The following is an 18,373-nucleotide window of genomic DNA, read 5'->3' as shown; positions in this document are numbered from 1 at the left end:
AGCTGCTATCTTAAGCTCCGGTCCCTATCAGCAGATGTTAATTAAACCCCACAGTGCTCCAGTGAGAGAAATATAATCTTTATTTTCCAAGGTCATCAGCTGGCATGAACTGCTCCCAGACGTTATCAGTTCAGGTCCAGGGACTGATCCCAAAGTTTGCATTTTAATAGGCTCTCCTAAGTCCGTGCCTATGAACGACTAGTACTTTAATGAATAAAATCTGGCTCTTCACTGATTCATCTCTCTGGCTTTTAGTTTTCATTTTCGAGTAGTTCGGCTTCATTGCGTTATTTTTGTTTTTGTTTTTTCTCGTTCTCATTTCTCTGAACTGTTTTTGTTTCTTCTCTGCCAGTCGGTGGCCTGTGCTCAGAGGGAGGGCTGGAGGGTTCTCCAGAGTTTGCGCAGATGAGACGGGGGCCAGTGCGTGGTGTCAGGTTGGATGTCAGTTTCTGACATCCCTGGGTGTCTTGCTCCCTGGGTGTCCTGTGGTGTAGGGAGATAATGTTGAGTTTTGGTGGCCTTATCTGTAAAATGGTAGTAACATTCATGCCTTAGGATTGTCATAAAAATGAAATAATTCATAATGCCTGGCACATAGGAGGTGTCAGAGAATTTACTAGCCTGCCGAAGGTCGAAGCTAGTTTATCTTAAATGTTAACAGTATTTGTAGTCTGGAAATGCTTCCTCTGTTTTTAAAATTTGGCTTATTTTTTTAAGGTCCTCCTTCACCAACGAAAACTACCAAAACGGTGAGTATACAGTGGCCCTCAAATGCTTCTTCCCAACACACCCAAAGGGATGCCCCAGCCCCTGTGTAAGGACCACTCCCTGCAGCCTCGACTGGCCCGGCCAGGAGAAGTAGGAGCCAAGCTGCCCCAGGCTTGTGTCAGACACTCAGAGGGAAGCGAGGGAGTTAGAAAAAGCCCCCTAGAGAGGAGATGTGCTCCCCTGGCCCAGTGTGCCCATTGGAGGGATATGAGACCTGAACTACCAACAGTCCTGACCTCTAGACCAGCGATTTTCAACTGACATGCCGCAAGAGTTTGTAAAACATGCAATACCTGACCATTTAGTCAGGGGCACTGACCTCTTTTCCCTTAGATTGTCCAAAAAAAAAAAAGATGACAATAGTCAGTACAACAATAGCTGACTGGTGTGACTGAATCAAAATCAAACCTATTTTTTTGTCAGATTAACAAAAAGTATAGTTTTTGGTGTGCCGCAGAATTTTAGTACTGAGTCTACGTGTGCCACAAGATGAGAAAGATTGAAAATCGCCGCTCTGAACAGTAAAAGTGGGCACACTGACGTGCCCACACAGGAGCCCTCGCTCCGTGTGAGAGAGGAAGCTCACATCTGCGTCGTGGTGCCCGGCGGACAGAGACCGTGAATACCCCCACTTAGACGACCTTCTCACGTTTAGGACTAGACAGGACTTGCGAGAGAATCGCAGCCTTCTGTGCCCAGGGCGCTGGTCGTCCAGGTGACAGGCTGTCGGAGGTGCAACAGCGTTTTTGCTGGCGTTCTTCTGAATAACTGCGCAGCCAACTGAGGGACGTGGAGAGAGAATAAGACCAGAGGAGGAGGAGGAGGCGCCGGATGAACGATGCTGGTGGAGAGACTGTGTGGGATGTCCACATGCCACGTCTCAAGCCGCCATAGTTACCTGGACGTGGGCAAACGGTGAGAAATCCTGCATCGATCTACTTTGCTCGAGTTGGCGTCTGTCGTCTCACACCTGAGGAACGTTGTGCATGACCCTAAACCACCCGTGACGAAAGGGAAGACCGTCGCGTGTAAGATGGATAAATTCTTTCTAGCCCACCAAATGGGATCCTCTGCAAACTGGTCACTTTACGGACCCAAAGGAAAGAAACACTGCACTTGTAGAGATTGGTCCACTTAGGTCCAGTGTGGACAGAACTTTTTTTCCAGTGCAGTTCAAATTGCACTGTAGTTTTCTACATTTCTCTGGTTCCTCGGCTAACCGTTCTTCCCTCCTGCACCCCCTTATCAATTTCATTGTGGATGCAATGCGGCATGGTGACCCCAGTGCTTCCGAGTGGACGGAAGTCCCCGCTGACCCGTGCTGCTCCCAGAATCCCAGCACGGGCAGGGCAAAGGGGAGGAGGCTGCTCCCATCTCCCCGCCATCTGCCTGGGTCTGGGTCAGCGAAGGGTCCCCTCCGGCCCCTCCCTGCTCTCAGGCCACTGGCTGCTGCTGCTGCGTCCCAGTCAGCGTGAATTGTTTTATCACACACATCTATCATCCCCTTCTCCCCACCGTAGTTCAGGGCTGCGAGCTGTTCTCAAAACCCTATTTTTTTCAGGCTGTTTGTTGGATTTCATTTTTAAGATGTTCTGAAAGAACTCTGTTTGCTTGGATGTTACTTTGCTCAAGTGCCATCTGAACAAGAAAACTGCAAAAATATGCTCTGTTTCCCCTCATCTGATTGGCTGGCAGCAGTGCCCATCTCCCCGACACACTTGGCTCGGCCATGCAGGTCTCCCCGACCCAAACTAGAGCAACGCTTCCTGCTGCGTTTGCTCAGAAGAATATTCTCCGGACCATCCCCATGGGGGGCAGATTCAGGGAGTGGGGAGGTGGGGCTTCCTGGGGATCTTCTCTCCGCCTGCCTCCCTGTTGCTCCACTTAGAAGCACTGCCATGTGTTGCATCGCTACTCATCTTCTCAAAGGGGACTTGTGTCTTGCTTTTGGAGAGCTGGGCAAGGGGGCTCAGAGGACTAATTAAGGCCTTTCTCTTGATATCACCCGAAGCCCTTTCTAGTTTCAGTTAAACGTGTTTTAGCCAGACACGGTAACAACAGACGCCTGCTCCCCTGCAGCGCCCCAGCTCTGCCTCCGGAATCAGTGACGTACAGTGTAGACAAGCGTTTTATGAACTAATCAACCATCTGGTTTCTTTAAATACTAAGTAAGGCCCTTTTCCATTTCAGAAAACAGATAAAAAGGAGCATTCGGGAAGTTTGGAGGCCATAAACGAGCCCGTCCCCCAGCCCATGCCTTTTCCGCCCAGCATTATCAGGTCAGGGTCCCCGAAACTGGATCCTTCCGAGGTCTACTTGAAGTCCAAGACTTTATATGAAGATAAACGTAAGTAGTTGTGTGATATTTCAGGAGAGCATGTGACTAAACTTGAATTTTTTTTGAACTGGGGCCTGCCCATCTTTCAAAGCCATGTTTAAAACTTATCCCTTCATTCCCATTTCATATGACTCCAGGCTTCTTCCGTGTATGTTCAGCGTTCATTCATTCATTCATTCGCTCATTCATTTTTTTCAAAAACGTGTATTAAGTGCCTACTATCTACCCAACATCGAAGTCAGTAATGGGAATAGAGAGATCAATAAATAGGTTGCATGGGCACTGCACCCAAAAAGATGATTCGACCTCAATGGAAAAAACAAATATGTAATCAAATAAGTGTGCAGATAGGTACCCATAAGCCCAGCTGGTGCAGTAACAGACGGGCAGACCGCAGGAAGTGAGTCCAGAGGACCGGGTAGCAGGAGTGGCGGGCACTGCTTCATACGGGAAGTTGGGTTTTAGCCACATCTTCAAAGACAAAGAAGTGTTTGCAGGACAGTTAGGAGGGAAAGAAAGAAGGAATAGCATTTGCACCTTGGCCTTGCGTGGTCTGGGTGCTGCAAGAGGGTCAGTGTGGCCGGGCGTGGTTGTCAGGGGAACCCAGAGGGCAGGGGCCCGTGGTGGAGGCCGGTGTTGGCCAGAGGAGGTGGGCAGACACCTTTAACTCTAGGGGTGATGCCGTCGGTCTGTGCTTCGGAGAGATGTTCGGCCTAGAATGGAGGCCAATGAGTCAGAGGGCTCTGCAGTGTGAGGGGGAAACCGCACAGCAGGCTCCTGCAGAGCCCGGCTGAGGCACAGTGAGGGGGGGAGCACCCCGGGCACAGGCTTGGGTCCACACGGGCTGCTTTACTAGGGTAATCCTTTCCAGAGGAAAGTTGCAGACTGAAATAGGCTTAATTTCCTTAATGTATTTGTTTTTTAGAGATTTGAATCTACCTTGGAAGAGATGTACCCAGGGGGAAATATTCTATATAATTGACTTCATGGTTATTTAGCCAATTGCAGACCTTTATCTTGATCGTCCCAAGCCACGTTTAAGGAAGATGAAAACCAGGCATAAGCACAGCAAAGCAATAATTTAAATTAGTGTAACTATGGAGACTTCAAACTTCCATTCACGTCCTGATACATTCTTTTTTTTAATATATTTAACTAATTATGCTATTACAGTTGTTCTATTTCCCCCTTCATTCCCCTCCACCCTGCACACCCCCTCCCCCACCATTCCCCCCCTTTAGTTCATGAACACGTGTCTCAAGTTCTTTAGATTCTATATTTCCCATACTATTCTTGCCCTCCCCCTCTATTTTCTACCTACCGTCTATGCTAATTATTTTCTGTACCTTTTCCCCCCTTCTCCTTCTCCCACTCCCCTGTTGCTAACTCTCCATGTGATCCCCATTTCTATGGTTCTGCTCCTGATCTAGCTCTCCTCTTAGTTTGCTTTTGTTTTAGGTGTGGTTGTTACTAACTGTGAGTTTGCTGTCCTTTCACTGTTCATCTTTTTTATCTTCTTTTTCTTAGGTAAGTCCCTTTAACATTTCATATAATAAGGGCTTGGTGATGATGAACTCCTTGAATTTGGTCTTATCTGAGAAGCACTTTATCTGTCCTTCCATTCTAAATGAAAACTTTGCTGGGTAGAGCAATCTTGGTTGTAGGTCTTTGGATTTCATGACTTGGAATACTTCTTTCCAGCCCCTTCTTGCCTGTAAGGTCTCTTTTGAGAAATCAGCTGACAGTCTGATGGGAACTCCTTTGTAGGTGACTGTCCCCTTAGCTCTTGCTGCTTCTAGGATTCTCTCCTTCATTTTAATCTTGGCTAATGTAATGATGATGTGCCTTGGTGTGTTCCTTCTTGGGTCCAACTTCTTTGGGACTCTCTGAGCTTCCTGGATTTCCTGGAAATCTGTTGGGGAAATTCTCCTTTATTATTTGTTCCAATAAGTTTTCCACTCGTGGCTGTTCCTCTTCCCCTTCTGGCAACCCTATAATTCTGATGTTGGAACGTTTAAAGATGTCCTGAAGGTTCCTAAGCTTCTCATTTTTTTGAATTCTTGTTTCTTCATCCTTTTCTGTTTGGTCATTTTTTCCCTCCTTCTGGTCCACTCCTTTGATTTGAGTCCCAGTTTCCTTTCCATTACTATTGGTTTCCTGTGCAATTCCCTTCATTTCAATTAGTTTTGCCTTCATATGTTCCTCTAATTTGTGACTAAAATCAACCAGTTCTGTGAGCATCCTGATCACCAGTGTTTTGAACTGTGCATCTGAAAGTTTGGCTATTTCTTCATCCTTAGATTTATGGGCTCTGGGGCTCTCAGTTGTTCATGAGCCATGTTTTTATCTGTTTGTGCCTGTTATGTATGAGGAGTGGAGCCTTAGTTGTTCACCAGGGCGGGGCCACCCAGGTCGCTGGTTTGTGACTCTGTATGTGGGGGCAGGGTCAGAGAGGGACAATGGCGGTCCCCTCTGCCGCTTCCCGCCGCTGGGGCCTGCACGGTCTGTCTCACTGCTCCCTCCTTCACCAGTTTATCTGTGCATGAATGTGTAACCGTGGTCAGCCCTCAGTGAGTCTACTGCCTTGCGCATTCAGTGGGTCCGCCCACTACTCCACACCTGGGATCTGCCCACGGCTGCTGGCGCACCTGGGTCGCATGCCCAAGTCAGTCCAGTGGATCTTTCCTGCCCAACCCCATTCTGCTGCTGGCTCTGCCCCTCTTACTGGTTTGGCTGAAGGGTTCGTTGTTGTCAGACTTCCGTATAGTTTAATTTTCTGTGGTTTGGCTGCATTTTTGTTGCTAAAACTTTGTTGTTTTTAAACTTGGTTGTGTGAGAAGGTACAGTGCTTCCACCTACTCCTCCATCTTGGCGGAAGTCTGATACATTCTTAAACTTGGTATAAACTAGTCCATCCCTTTGGGCCTCACCCATAAAATAATCGAGTTGAACTCATGAGTCCTTTTATCTCTAAAGGTCTCTCTTTTCTCTTTCTAGAAAATACTTCTTACTTATAAGTAACATTAATGTTTTCTCAGAGATAAACTTTTAGCTATAAAGTAGCTTATCCTGATTTAATATTCTGACAAATCCCCCTTCGTGGGGCGGGACAGAGAGGGGTGGGGGCTGGACCGTAGAGTTGGAGCTGACTCTCAGCCTCTGCTGTCTCCCTCCTGCGCGACACTGGCTCCTCAGGTTCCCCAGCTAGAAAATGGGGCTAAGAACAGGTGTTAGCTGTTACTTAACTTTCTTTTAAAATAATATCATTTTGCAAAATGAGGCTCAGGAAATAGCTCATGTGGAATGCTTTTCCGAAACAAAGGTATTAGGTCAGGAGTAGAGTTAAGGCATCTTATGGGCTCTCTTCTTCCAGTATCTGCCCGAGTTCACTGAGATAATTCGCACCTATCAAATATCACACTTAAGTGAGATAGTTCCGAATTTAATATGTAGTATTGATTTGAGGGCATGAGGAGTTAATGGCAGGGTAATGCTGCCATTAACACTGCTGTGGACATGAGGGTAAATATTCCTAAAGCATTCTCGGCACAGTTTTGTTTGGAGCTCAAAACAAAGATTTATGATTGGTTTGTGGTGATATATGCTTATGTAAATTTTTGCATCTCAGAAAGTTCTAAGAATGTAGTTTATTGATCTCTACAATATTATCCTACTAAATATTGAATTTTGTTTTATTTTAATGCTTGTAAAGTAAACCAAAATATTTGTTCATTTTAAAAACCATTTTTCTGGTTTTTCCCTAGCGCCAAACACCAAAGATCTGGACGTTTTTCTTCGGAAGCAGGAATCGGGGTTTGGCTTCAGGGTGCTGGGCGGAGACGGACCTGACCAATCTGTGAGTTTAAACTCTTTGGGCTTCAGCTGCTCCCGGTCAAGCTTTTAAGTGGCAGTTTGACAGAATTTGGTTTTCGTTGTTTTTTGTTTTGTTTTTTTAAATTTTGTTTTCTCTAACAGTTTCATTATTAAGAGGAGAACTGTTCTTTCTTTGGAGTCGTGGTCCCTCAGTTAACTTGGAGCCCCTGAGGCTAACTCGGGGGGTGCAGACTGGACATGTCCGTTACTAGTTGGGCAGGAATTCATTTCTCTGTGTGCTTAACACTTATTTAAAATTTTTACTTCCTTTTGCCTTCATTAAACAGGTTTTAAGACATTTTTCTTTCCTGAGGAACCTATGATTCAAAATCCTATTTACCGCAGTCACTCCATCGTCTGATCTTCTGTAAACTCTTGTCATGAGCCACGAATACTGTGTCGCCCAATCCATGTCATTCACCGCATTATTAATGGGTTGACATTTTTATGCTCTGTATTCTGCGTGCCATTTCATCTGTTACCTATGAGACTAGAAGAATATAAAATAATCGTGTTTCTGTCCAGAAAGCATGAGGGCGATGCTTGCAAAGCATTTAAAATCTAGAATTTCATTTATATGTGATTCTCACTCCCATCAAGTTAGAGAGCAAATGTAGTGGGTATTATTTTTAAGTTTTGCCCTTTGTTTGAATGACAGAAATAATGCAGTTTGTAGAATTTAAGAATATATTTAAGTTGGGTTTTAGCGAAATGTAATATCAAGAATGACAACATTATTATCCTGCCGGCAAGTTAGATGAGTAACAATCACCTTTCCAAAAGATAGGTGTTCTGCTTCTGAACAGGGCCTCTCATGTCCACGGCGTAAGCGTGCACCAGCGAGCCGCGTGGGGTGCGGCTGACGTGGTTTCCCCTCTGCAGGCCAGACACAAGGAACCCAGATTGTTTCCGAAGGGCACCGGAGTGCCGTTCCACTGCTTCCTGTTTGGGCGGCACTCAGTGGTCACTTAGACATTTTCAGAATTTTCTCAAACAACTTGAGAGAGAACTTTGTCTTAAATGCCAGGTTTTAGCAGCTCTGAAACCAGCTCCAACATTCAGGATGCCTAATTACAGGATTTTTTTTAATCCTCACCCGAGAATATGTTTATTGATCATAGAGAAAGAAACATCGATCGGTGGCCTCCTACAGACGCCCCGACTGGGGATCAAACCCGCAACCCGGGCATTTGCCCTGACTGGGAATCAGACCCTCACCCACGTGGGTATGAGGGACAACCCTCCAGCCAACTGAGCCCCCTGGCCAGGGCTCATGATGGGATTTTAATTGCTGGCCAGAGGAATGATCCAGACATGTTCACCGAGATGCAAGTGACCCTTGGGACACTCTGTTCCCTAAGCATGTTGACCGCTTTGAGATTGAAGAGCCAGAAACATTTCTGTTTTATCTGCTGAACTTGCGCTGGTGGCTGGACATGATCGCAGTCTTGTAAGAATCACCCAGCTGCCGTGACAAGTTTTCCCGATGGCAGTAAACCTGCCCTTCCTTTAATACCCCACAGAAGTGCGTTTTCTGAGTTTAACGTTCTTGTGTAGTTGCGGTGATGGTGTACTCTTTTACAGTTACTGAACAGCCTCGTGGTCCCCACTCCTTTGTCCTCACCTCAGAGGACCCAGAAGGGGTGACGTAGTGTGGTTATCTGCAGAGCCGTTCTGGAGAATGGTCCCGTTCTAAGATGCCCCCCAAGGCGTGACTGTCCCCGTGGCCACACAGCGGAAGTCCGTGGGTGTGCACAGGACTGAGCCAGGGAGTCCAAGACGTAGCAGTTCAGGATCTGAGCGGGTCCCTGCAGACCCGTAGAGCGAGCAACCTGTGCTTTGTCGCCTGTCAGATATACATCGGGGCCATCATCCCCCTGGGCGCAGCTGAGAAGGACGGCCGGCTGCGTGCAGCGGACGAGCTGATGTGCATCGACGGGGTCCCCGTCAAGGGGAAGTCACACAAGCAAGTGCTGGACCTGATGACGACCGCCGCCCGCAACGGCCACGTGCTGCTCACCGTGCGGAGGAAGATCTTCTGTGGCGGTAGGCAGCCCCCCCCCCACCCCCCGCACGCTCCGCTGCGTCACCAAAGAGACCTTCTGTGTGGTTCTGCGGGTTGTTTTGCGTGTTTCGTGTCTAGCCGTGTGTGAGGCAGCTGGTCTGGTGTGGCCCAGGGCCTCATTGTGGGAGGACTTGTAAGGTCAGAAGGATTCCGAGATAGTACTACTGCTGTCAAAAGAGAGGAATTGGGGTCTTCCGCATCAAGATTGTGGTCGTGGTTGACGAATTTACCAGGTTCGGTCTGTTTTGTGAAAAGCAAACACAGTCCTTTGGTCGTCCTGTGTGTCACAGTAGGTCTGTATCAGAAGGTTTTGGGTCCTGGTGGAATCCCAACCATTCAGCGGGCAGAATGTTTCTACCTGAGAGGTTGTGATATAATTTAATTTAACATTTAGCGCTGACTGTGTCCTGGGCAGACGGATGGTTTTACTGAGCCTTGACAACGCCAAGCTGTGAATACTGCCGTGACGCAGCATCACAGTGACACGGGGAGATGGGGACACAGACGGGGAGACACGTGACTGGGCAGTCGTGGGGCCGGGATTAGAACAGGTGTTTCACAAAGACTTGGGGTCCAAATTGTACCCTCAGATACAAATCTCTCTTACATTGTGCTCATCAATAGTTTTGTGAGTATAAAACGGGAATTTTGGGAAGTGACTTCTTGCCACTTAAAGTCCGACAAAGCCGCTCATCTGTAGCACAAGACGGAAGCCCCTGAGGGCAGGCATTTGTCCGTTCAGTCACCGTCTGTTGACTTGACGACTGTTTGCATCACTCTTGGAAAGTGAGGCCCTGCTCTGATTGCAGCGTCCTGGGTAAAGCCTGGCCTCTCTTCTGAAAGACCGGGCGTTTGGAGGTGCACACAGATCCATTAACGCGGCGTCGCCTCCCTTCAGTTGTGCTGGAGTCCGAGGTGGCGGCGCACGGCACAGAAACATGGTAAAAACGGGTGTTCGACACCGGAGGCCGGCTGTCTCTGGGATGGCATCCCGAGACGTTTCACACTCATCTGCTGTCACTGCAGATGTTTAGCTAGTTCGTTCCAACCTGCATGGCACTAAAAAATCCGTTATTTTTTATTAACAATTGGGTATCAGTGGCTTTTTGCCGAGATTCAGAACTGGTCTCAGAAATCAGACAGACGTTGAGCCAGAACAGATGCTGCGTGTGTGCTCGTCAGTGGCAGCGTGTTGTGGTGGTTAACGATGATTTATATCGACTTAGGGCACAAAATTTACCTTTTAAGAGTCAGTTAGGATTAACTTGTAGTGTTATTCCTCAAATCGTGACATTATCCTTGGAGGAGGAGGTGCAGGCTAACTGGCCATTTGTGGGGATCCGGGCAGCCCCGACCTCTGCTAAGGGAGGTCGCCGTCCCTGCGGACAGCTTGTTCTGTGCCTGCGAACGGGCCGATGGCGTCAGTCTGCAGCTCTAACCCCACTGTGTGAGGCGAACCCCAAACCCCGAACCCCGGGTTGTGGCCCTCCCCCTGCGGCAGGCAGCCCCACTGTCCTGGTGCCGCCATGTCCCAGACGGCATGGCCTGCGCTCAGTTACAGTGGGAGTTGACTTTAAAAGGAAGTTCACTGTGTCATTCCTCATCGTCACCTGTTGTTAAAATCACTGGTCAGGGCTGAAAGCTGTTCTGGAATTCAGGCAGTGTCTTGAAGAACATTTCCTACTGTCGGATTTCGAGGACGCTTCCAAAACCCCGCTTTGCCATGAGAGCGCACTGTGCGTCTTTCCCCTCGCTTCTGCCTCGGGCTTTGAAGGCACTAGAGAGACGGCCGCCCCGTCTGCACTCGCTCCCGTCCGGAGCGCCCGTGGGTGGGGGCACGCGACTCTTCTATGTTCTTGTTAGAAACTGAGTATTTTTGTGAGAGGCTCAGCACAAAATGACTTTAGTTATCAAAAATTACGATGTGCCGGCAATGCCAAGTTCGGTCATGTTTATTGTAGAGAAACAGCCCGAGGAGGACAGCTCCCCAGCCCTCGTTCCAACACAGAACGGGTCTCCCCACCTGAGCCGACCGGAGGCGGTGGCCCGGCCTGCGTCCCAGGAGGCCTATGACGTCGTCCTACAGCGGAAGGAAAAGGAAGGGTTCGGCTTCGTCATCCTCACCTCCAAAAACAAACCGCCCCCGGGAGGTAAGGGCGGCTGCGTCCCGTGGCCACAGCCCAGGAATTCAGTTTTCTGAGTCTCCCACTGGAGTGTATGAAACGGAGCAGGAATTGTGTGTGAATGGCCTTAGAGACTTCACTTTTTATGAATGATGAATGTTTTCTTTGTTTTCCAAATCAGGTAATCTGACCCAAACCTCCTAGACTTTGGGTTTGTATATCATCTCAGGTGCCAGAAAAGAAGTGTGAGCAGCTGAGTTTGCATCAAGATTATCTTTGGCCTTGGCTGATGTGGCTCAGTGGGTTGGGCGTGGTCCCACAAACCAAAAGTTGCTGGTTTGATTCCCAGTCGGGGCACATGCTTCAGCTGCAGGCCCGGCCTTTCTTTCAGGCAAGAGGCAACCTATTGATGTTTCTCTCACACATTGATGTTTCCGTTCCTCTCTTTCTTCCTCCCTTCCCTCTCTCTCAAAATAAATAAATAAAATTTTTTTAAAAAGATTATCTTTGACAGTATATCGAAGACAGGATCTAGTTGTTAATGAAAGAACAGTGCTGAATTTTTTTTAATATAGGGACACAAGTATTTTTTAGGAGAAATTGTGTACGCAGAAATTAATTAAGTGGTAGAAGTAGTTTATTTTTAAAATTTTTCTTTTTTTAGATTTTATTTATTTTTAGAGAGGGGGAAGGGAAGGAGAAAGAGGGAAAGAAACATCAATGTGTGATTGCCTCTTGCATGCCCCCTACTGGGGACCTGGCCTGCAACCCAAGCATGTGCCCTGCCTGGGAATCGAACTGGTGACTGACCCTTTGTTTGCAGGCCTGAGCTCAATCCACTGAGCCCCACCAGCCGGGTAGAAGTAGTTTAATAATTGCCATATTCCAGCTCTAAAGTGACCTTCTTGAATAATAAGCATTCTTCCCTTTTATTTATGACTCATCGAAAGGTAAAAATTTTGTCAGAACACTTAAAAATTAATCTAAATATCCTAAACCTGGTTTAACAGAATATTCTCATGTGCAAAGAAAGGATGAATATGTACGTGTTCCCTCAACAAAGAGAATTACCTCTAGTATATCAGGTCTGTTAGGATTCAACAAATTAAATATTTGTCTGGAACTTAGCGGTTCTAAGAAATAATTATCTCTAAATACAATTATAAAACCCAAATAAATATGAGAACCAGCAAACACTTATGTTTCACGCGTGCCCAGTAACTTATTTTTCTAAGGCACACGGAGCCCTGAAAACGCCTCCTGCCCTGCCAGTGGGTTTGGTCATTTCCTGGGCAGGGAGACCCGCCCCTGGAAGATGTGATGGCCAGTCGTGAAATCTTAGCAAGCAAAGCAGGCGGTTCCAGGACAGTGCTGGGAGCCAAACGAATTTGCACAAATCTCGCTAAAGTGGAATGCAAGTGTGTAGAGCAAGAAGCCTGGGACCTGCGTGAGCTGCGTCTCTGGGACCAGGTCACTGCTCACCGCCGCTGCTTTCCGTTTTCCATAAGCAGTTGCTATGGTAACACTGGGAGCTGGAACTGCCGCCGATGCTGTGAGGGTGATTATGTGTCCTGTCTCAGAAAAATGAAAGAAAGAGCTTTTAGGTGGATTTCACGTTGTATCGTTAGAAATAAGAATCTCCCCAAACTCCCATTTCTAGATCATCACGTTCTCATTCTAATGCTGTACAAGAATCTGAGACTTTCAGATTCAGCAAAAAAAGGTGAAGAGATTGTTACTCAGTATGACAGATGCTAAGCACTTTTTATACTGAAGATATTCCTTTTCTAGTACTATAAAAATTAGGGGAGAGTGCCCTGGCTAGCATGGCTCAGTGGATTGAGCACCAGCCTGAGAAACAAAGGGTTGCTGGTTCGATTCCCAGTCAGGGCACATGCCTGGGTTGCAGGCTAGGTCTCCAGTAGGGGGCGCACAAGAGGCAACCATGTACTCATATTTCTTTTTCCTTCCCTTCCTCTCTCTAAAAATAAAAATCTTTTAAAAAATTATTTTAAAAGTTAGAGTCCATGTTCACCATTTAACTAAGCGATTTAGAGGAATTCAGTAAAATAAGTTGCATTACTTAAACATGTTTAACATCTTTATATTTAAAAATTATATTACATATTATATATTCAATACACTCTTATTTGTATACATTATAGTAGTTTATATTTAACAGTTCATGGTTCCCACTTACTTGTTTAAACCATCTCTCACTGTTGTGATGGTCCCAGCACGGTAGGTGTCTGTACGAGACAGTCCGTCTCTCTAGATGCTGGGCTGTGTGACCAGACCGGCTTGGGTTGGAGCCCAGCTGACGTCTCGTAATAGCCGTCTGACACTGGGCACACCACTGACCCTGCAAGAGCTCCGGTGCCCTCTGTAAATGAGGGTGGTGGTGCCACTTCTGTCTCTCCCGAGTCTGAGGGTTGCAGGAGAGAATGTGTTGAGTTCTTAGCCTGGACCCGCAAGAAACGTGAGCCGCCGGTGTCTGCTGCCGCTGTCAGCGTCGTTATTTATGAAACCGTTTGTCACTGTCCCTTGATCTTTTTTTAAAAGAAACTTTAAAAAGTGTATTAATGAGATGGGAAAGAAAGCCCAATTAAAATGTAAGATCCAGGCAGTGGCTAATGTGTGGCAGGAAATGAGTGTTTGCAGCTCATTAATTATCAGCTTGAATGGTAAATTAGGCCGAGGTTGGCAATGAATTTTAGATAAAGCACTCGAGATGTTCAGTCATGGCCCAGAACCAGAATTGATAATTTCACAAAATGCTAGTTAACAGCTTCACAAAACGCTGAGCCCTGCTAGCGCTCTTCTTGGAGCTCCATTCATCTCCTACAGATGGGAGAAAGGGCTGGGGCGGGGGGTGTGTGGGGGAGAGCTGGGCGGAGGAGCTTTGGTTCGGAAAAGAGTGATGGCAGCATCGGTGTGAAGCAGGGACCTGTGTCAGAGCAGATTCTGCTCCACGGACCTTGTTTTGGCAGAGAAAGGTATCCCACTCCGTACAGATTATTTTTCCTTCTGATCCATGTGCTTCCCAGTGACATTTGTCACTAATACCAGTTATGAAATCCTGAGAGTCCCTGCCATTTTTCAGAGACCGGGGCCCAGCGCCCTTGGGCCCAGTTGGAGTAAGTGCTGAATGAATGGCGTGCTCAGGAAAGACCTGAAGACAAAGAGGACTTGGCTAGTTTTTGCTTTGCCAGGACTTGAGAGGTTTTCATGTTTCTCTTTCTTATCACATACTTTTCAGTTCTGGTTGCAAAGGATTTCTTTGAGAAGGAGGCATTTTCAGTTACTGCCCTTTCTTTCCCTGAAACGCAGTGTTTTAAAAAGCACCACAGTGATCTTGGCCGCTGGGCAGGCCAGTCTGTGAAACACAGTGAGACTGGAGGTGAAGGAAGCCAGGTGAACCGACAAACCCAAGGCAGGACTTCGACTCTCCCTTAGCTGTGTACGCTCAGGGGTTACCTTGGAAACAGTCCAGCTGGAGCATGTTCGGAAGCTGCCTTTCCACTGGTCTGTTTGCTGTTTCCAGCCATCCTGCCGGTCCTGCTTTAAATGCCGACAAGGACCGAGACTCTCACCACCCCTCCCCCAGAAGGCCAGCCCTGCAGGGGGTCCTTCCCTGCCAGCTGCTTCCGACCACACGCTCACCTGGTGAGGACGGAGCCACGGAGCCTCCAGAGATTCACTCAGTCTGACGGTCTCCCCAGTCTGAACAGACCCCTTCCCGTGGGCCAAGGGGCTGAATAATTTTCTTCTCAGGGGATCTGGAATGAACACTGTACGAGTAAATCTTTTCCAAGGAGAGTCACTGAGGCATTGATTTGGGAAGTCACCACGGGGCCACCGAGTGAGTCACCGGGCTTCTGATGGGGCACCTGTTGTGCAGGCAGTGACTCAGCTCCCGCACCTGGCCCTGACCCCACAAACCACCCCCCCCCCGCCCCCTGGCACTTTCCTAATTACTTTGTTTGTAAGGAAAGTGGCATAATGAGTGCTCGAGATGATTCAGAGCTAAAAGGCCCTTGCTTCCAACCTCGACTTCCTCGCCTTTAAGATAAAATCTCTCTGTGTGTAATCCTGGAAGAGCAGGAAACAGCGGTCCGGGACAGGAAGCAGGGCCAGCAACAACTTCAGTTCCAAACACGGGTCTAGAAAAGTGTCCCTCGCACACACCAAGGCCCAGACAGCTGCAGTAAGGAGCCCATCTCACTGGGGCAGCGAACACGGTCACTGTGCCATTTAAAACATTAACCGTCCCCGTTCAAAACAGTCAGTGGGGCCGCGGGGCCTTGGAAGTTCACCGGCCCAGGGAAGGGGAGTCTCGAGAACACACACAGATGCCTTTTTGCAAGTGGTGAGAGGCATTCGGACGAGGCCCCGGAGAACTCATTTTAAGCCATGACAATGGCAGCGTGCTCAGTGGTCAGGGAAGCCTTCAACGATACAGACGAGGGGCTCCTCACCGAACCGCACAGAGGCACAGAGGGCCTAGGCCCAGCTTGGGACCTTCAGGCCAGTGTGTCTCAGTCGGTTGGAGTGTCGTCCCATAACTGAAAGGTTGCTGGTTCGATTCCCAGTCGGGGCACATGCCTGGGTTGTGATCTTTGATCCAGGCACATTCAATCCCCAGTCAGGGTGTGAACAGGAGACAACTGATTGAAGTTTCTCTCTCACATGGATGTTTTTCTCTCTCCCTTCCTCTCTCTCTAAAAAGCAATGAAAAATGTCCTTGGGTGAAGAGTTTAAAACAAACAAACAAAAAAAGATCTAAAGGCCTAAATAAAAGGAATTAACTTTGCTTTAGAACTAAATAGGATTCATGTGAACATCAGTCAGACTTTCACTGTACCTGGATTTCTGGCAGAACATCTGAGCCCTAAACTTGAGTTTGAACTGCATTTATGCACAAAGTTCCTGCTGGGAGTAAATGCCCCTTTGATAAGACCGAAGATGGTCTCATTGTAGCAGTTTCTAAAATAGACCAAAATGCACCCTGACTGGTGTGGCTCAGTGGGATGAGCGTCAGCCCACACACTGAAAGGTCGCTGGTTCGATTCCCAGTCAGGGCACATGCCTGGGTTGTGGGCCAGATCCCGGCTGGACAGGCAAGAGGCAACCAGTTGGGGTTCCTCTCCCACGTCGAGGTTTGCTCCCTTCTCTCTCCCCTCCCTCCACTCTCTCTAAGAATAAGTAAGTAAGTAAGTAAGTAAATAAATAAATAAAATCTTTAGAAAGTCAGATAGCCAAACTGTGATGCAGCCGGGTGTCCAGCAGCAGACCAGAAACATCAGGTGAGCGGGTCAGTTGTCCTCGGTAGCGGTGAGGCCGGCAGTCTCGGCAGGATGACAGGGTGGCAGCGTGAAAGTGGAGCCGGGTCACAGGAAAGAGCGGAGCGGCGCCTCTGCCGCCGTCGCAGCCCCGCAGCGAGGGTTTGCGGGCAGAGCAGAAGGCCGTCCGTGCGCAGCGGCTGCCCTGGGTCGCGGTGCGCACCTGCGGTCCTGTCTTGCCATGTTTGAAAAGGCTTTCCTTTGATGTTGTGTGAAATTTTTAACTAATGATGATGCTAAATCCAGTAGTAACAGATTTCTTAAATAACTGAAGAACCCGGGATGTTTTTCTCACAGTCATCCCCCACAAAATCGGCCGAGTCATAGAGGGAAGCCCCGCCGACCGCTGCGGGAAGCTCAAGGTCGGAGACCTCATCTCCGCGGTGAATGGGCAGTCCATCGTCGACCTGTCCCACGATGGCATCGTGCAGCTGATCAAGGATGCCGGCGTCACCGTCACCCTGACGGTCATTCCCGAAGACGGTAAGGGCCCGGCGACCTGCCTGCCCAGGCGATCCGACAGACACCGAGCCTGTGGCGGGTGGCGGCTTCCTCTGGCTCAGCCACAGTCGCTGCAGCGACAGAGCCGTGGCTGTGCCCTGGAGGGTCGCCTTCTTGCCTTTTCTGCTTAATGGATGCAGAAGTTTATTATAAAGTTGTCAGTAGCTCGAGAAAAATAATCCGGCCGGGATTATTTTTGGTGGCCATGTGTTTATGAGCTGCATAGGCAAGCCCCCAGAAGTGAAAGAGGTTGCTAAAACTTTTCAGATTCTATTCCTTTTAAAATAATGTCTGAAGTCTCTGCTCCAGTAAGAGAAGATCCTCAGAAGAGGTCAGAGTGAGTAGTGCAGGTCCTTCATGGCCGACCCCTGTCACCATGTCCTTGCCTTGCATGGGCTGTGCTCTGGGCAGCTGCCTCACGGACTGATGGACGGACAGACAGACGGATGGGAGGGAGGGCATCTGCAGGAGCGCTGGTAAACAGGGCATGAAATGCATTTCGTGTCTTGCTTTGCTTCAAAGCTGCCTTTTGATCATTAAGAATTCCTAATTGGGAACCACTTTCAATAGCCCCTGTTCATAGTCTTTGTTTATAATTACAAGGTAACCATTACATAACGCTCATCGCATTTGTCCTGGTTTGTCCCGATTTTGTAAAACTGAGTAGAAGCCCAGAACAGCAGAATTAGGAGGATCAGTCTTGCCTGTTAAATTGCTTGTACTGCAGTGCGTCTTCATGTCCCATCCCCCACCCCCAGGATCCTCTAATCCTGTCAGTCCTTTAATTCTTTCAATTCTCATTCTTCCTCTCTCTTCTCTTCCTACTGCTCCAGGTCATACATTTTGTTCCAAGGTAGTAGGTAAACCTGCTTCCTGTCCAGGATCCTGCCTGGACAGGCGTCCATCCGCCTGCTGCCCGCGCCGAGGCGTCTCCAGTTCTAGGACCCTGCGACGCCCCCGCCTCGCTCCCTTCCCTCCTCCTGCCTGCCCCCCCACTGCCCAGATCTGACCCGACTGCTCTGCTTCCTTCTGAACCCTCCCCAGTAGGCGCTGCACACTCTCGGCACAGAAAGTTGTTTTTCTGCTTTTGCTCCAACCTGCCTTTTAAGTTTGCCCCCAGTGTCCTCCCCAAACCCCCTTCTGGGCTAGACCTCGAGTTGGGCCCCCTCCCCTCCATCCCATGGCTATTTCTGCAGGTCCTTGAGCATTACTAACATATAATGCTCCTGCTTTTAAAGGGGATTATCTGCTTTTTGAAGACAAAGAAATTACCAATTGCCCACGAAACTTGGTGCTCAGTTAATGTTTTTGAGTGAAGGAATGAGTGAGCGAATGAATGAACAAGGTAAGAGTCGGGTGCTCG

General features: G+C 48.3%; 1 protein-coding gene across 4 annotated transcripts in view; it reads left to right on the top strand.

Annotated features, from left to right (window-relative positions):
• Nucleotides 1-18,373, top strand: part of MAGI3 (membrane associated guanylate kinase, WW and PDZ domain containing 3) — a 184,782-nt gene that overhangs the window by 151,448 nt on the left and 14,961 nt on the right. For 2 of the 4 annotated variants that reach the window (XM_053656000.1, XM_053655999.1), the window contains 6 exons: nucleotides 718-749; nucleotides 2,959-3,115; nucleotides 6,871-6,962; nucleotides 8,833-9,025; nucleotides 11,006-11,194; nucleotides 16,807-16,992. In XM_053656000.1, coding sequence (XP_053511975.1) covers nucleotides 718-749; nucleotides 2,959-3,115; nucleotides 6,871-6,962; nucleotides 8,833-9,025; nucleotides 11,006-11,194; nucleotides 16,807-16,992 — 849 coding nt within the window. The remainder of the gene's footprint in view (nucleotides 1-717; nucleotides 750-2,958; nucleotides 3,116-6,870; nucleotides 6,963-8,832; nucleotides 9,026-11,005; nucleotides 11,195-16,806; nucleotides 16,993-18,373) is intronic. The other 2 variants (XM_053656001.1, XM_053656002.1) reach the window with 2 other exon arrangements.

Source organism: Artibeus jamaicensis, unplaced genomic scaffold (genome assembly GCF_021234435.1).
Source record: "Artibeus jamaicensis isolate MK-2021 breed Jamaican fruit bat unplaced genomic scaffold, CSHL_Jam_final scaffold_1689, whole genome shotgun sequence".
NCBI lineage: Eukaryota > Metazoa > Chordata > Mammalia > Chiroptera > Phyllostomidae > Artibeus > Artibeus jamaicensis.
This window is presented reverse-complemented; position numbering and strand designations above follow the sequence as displayed.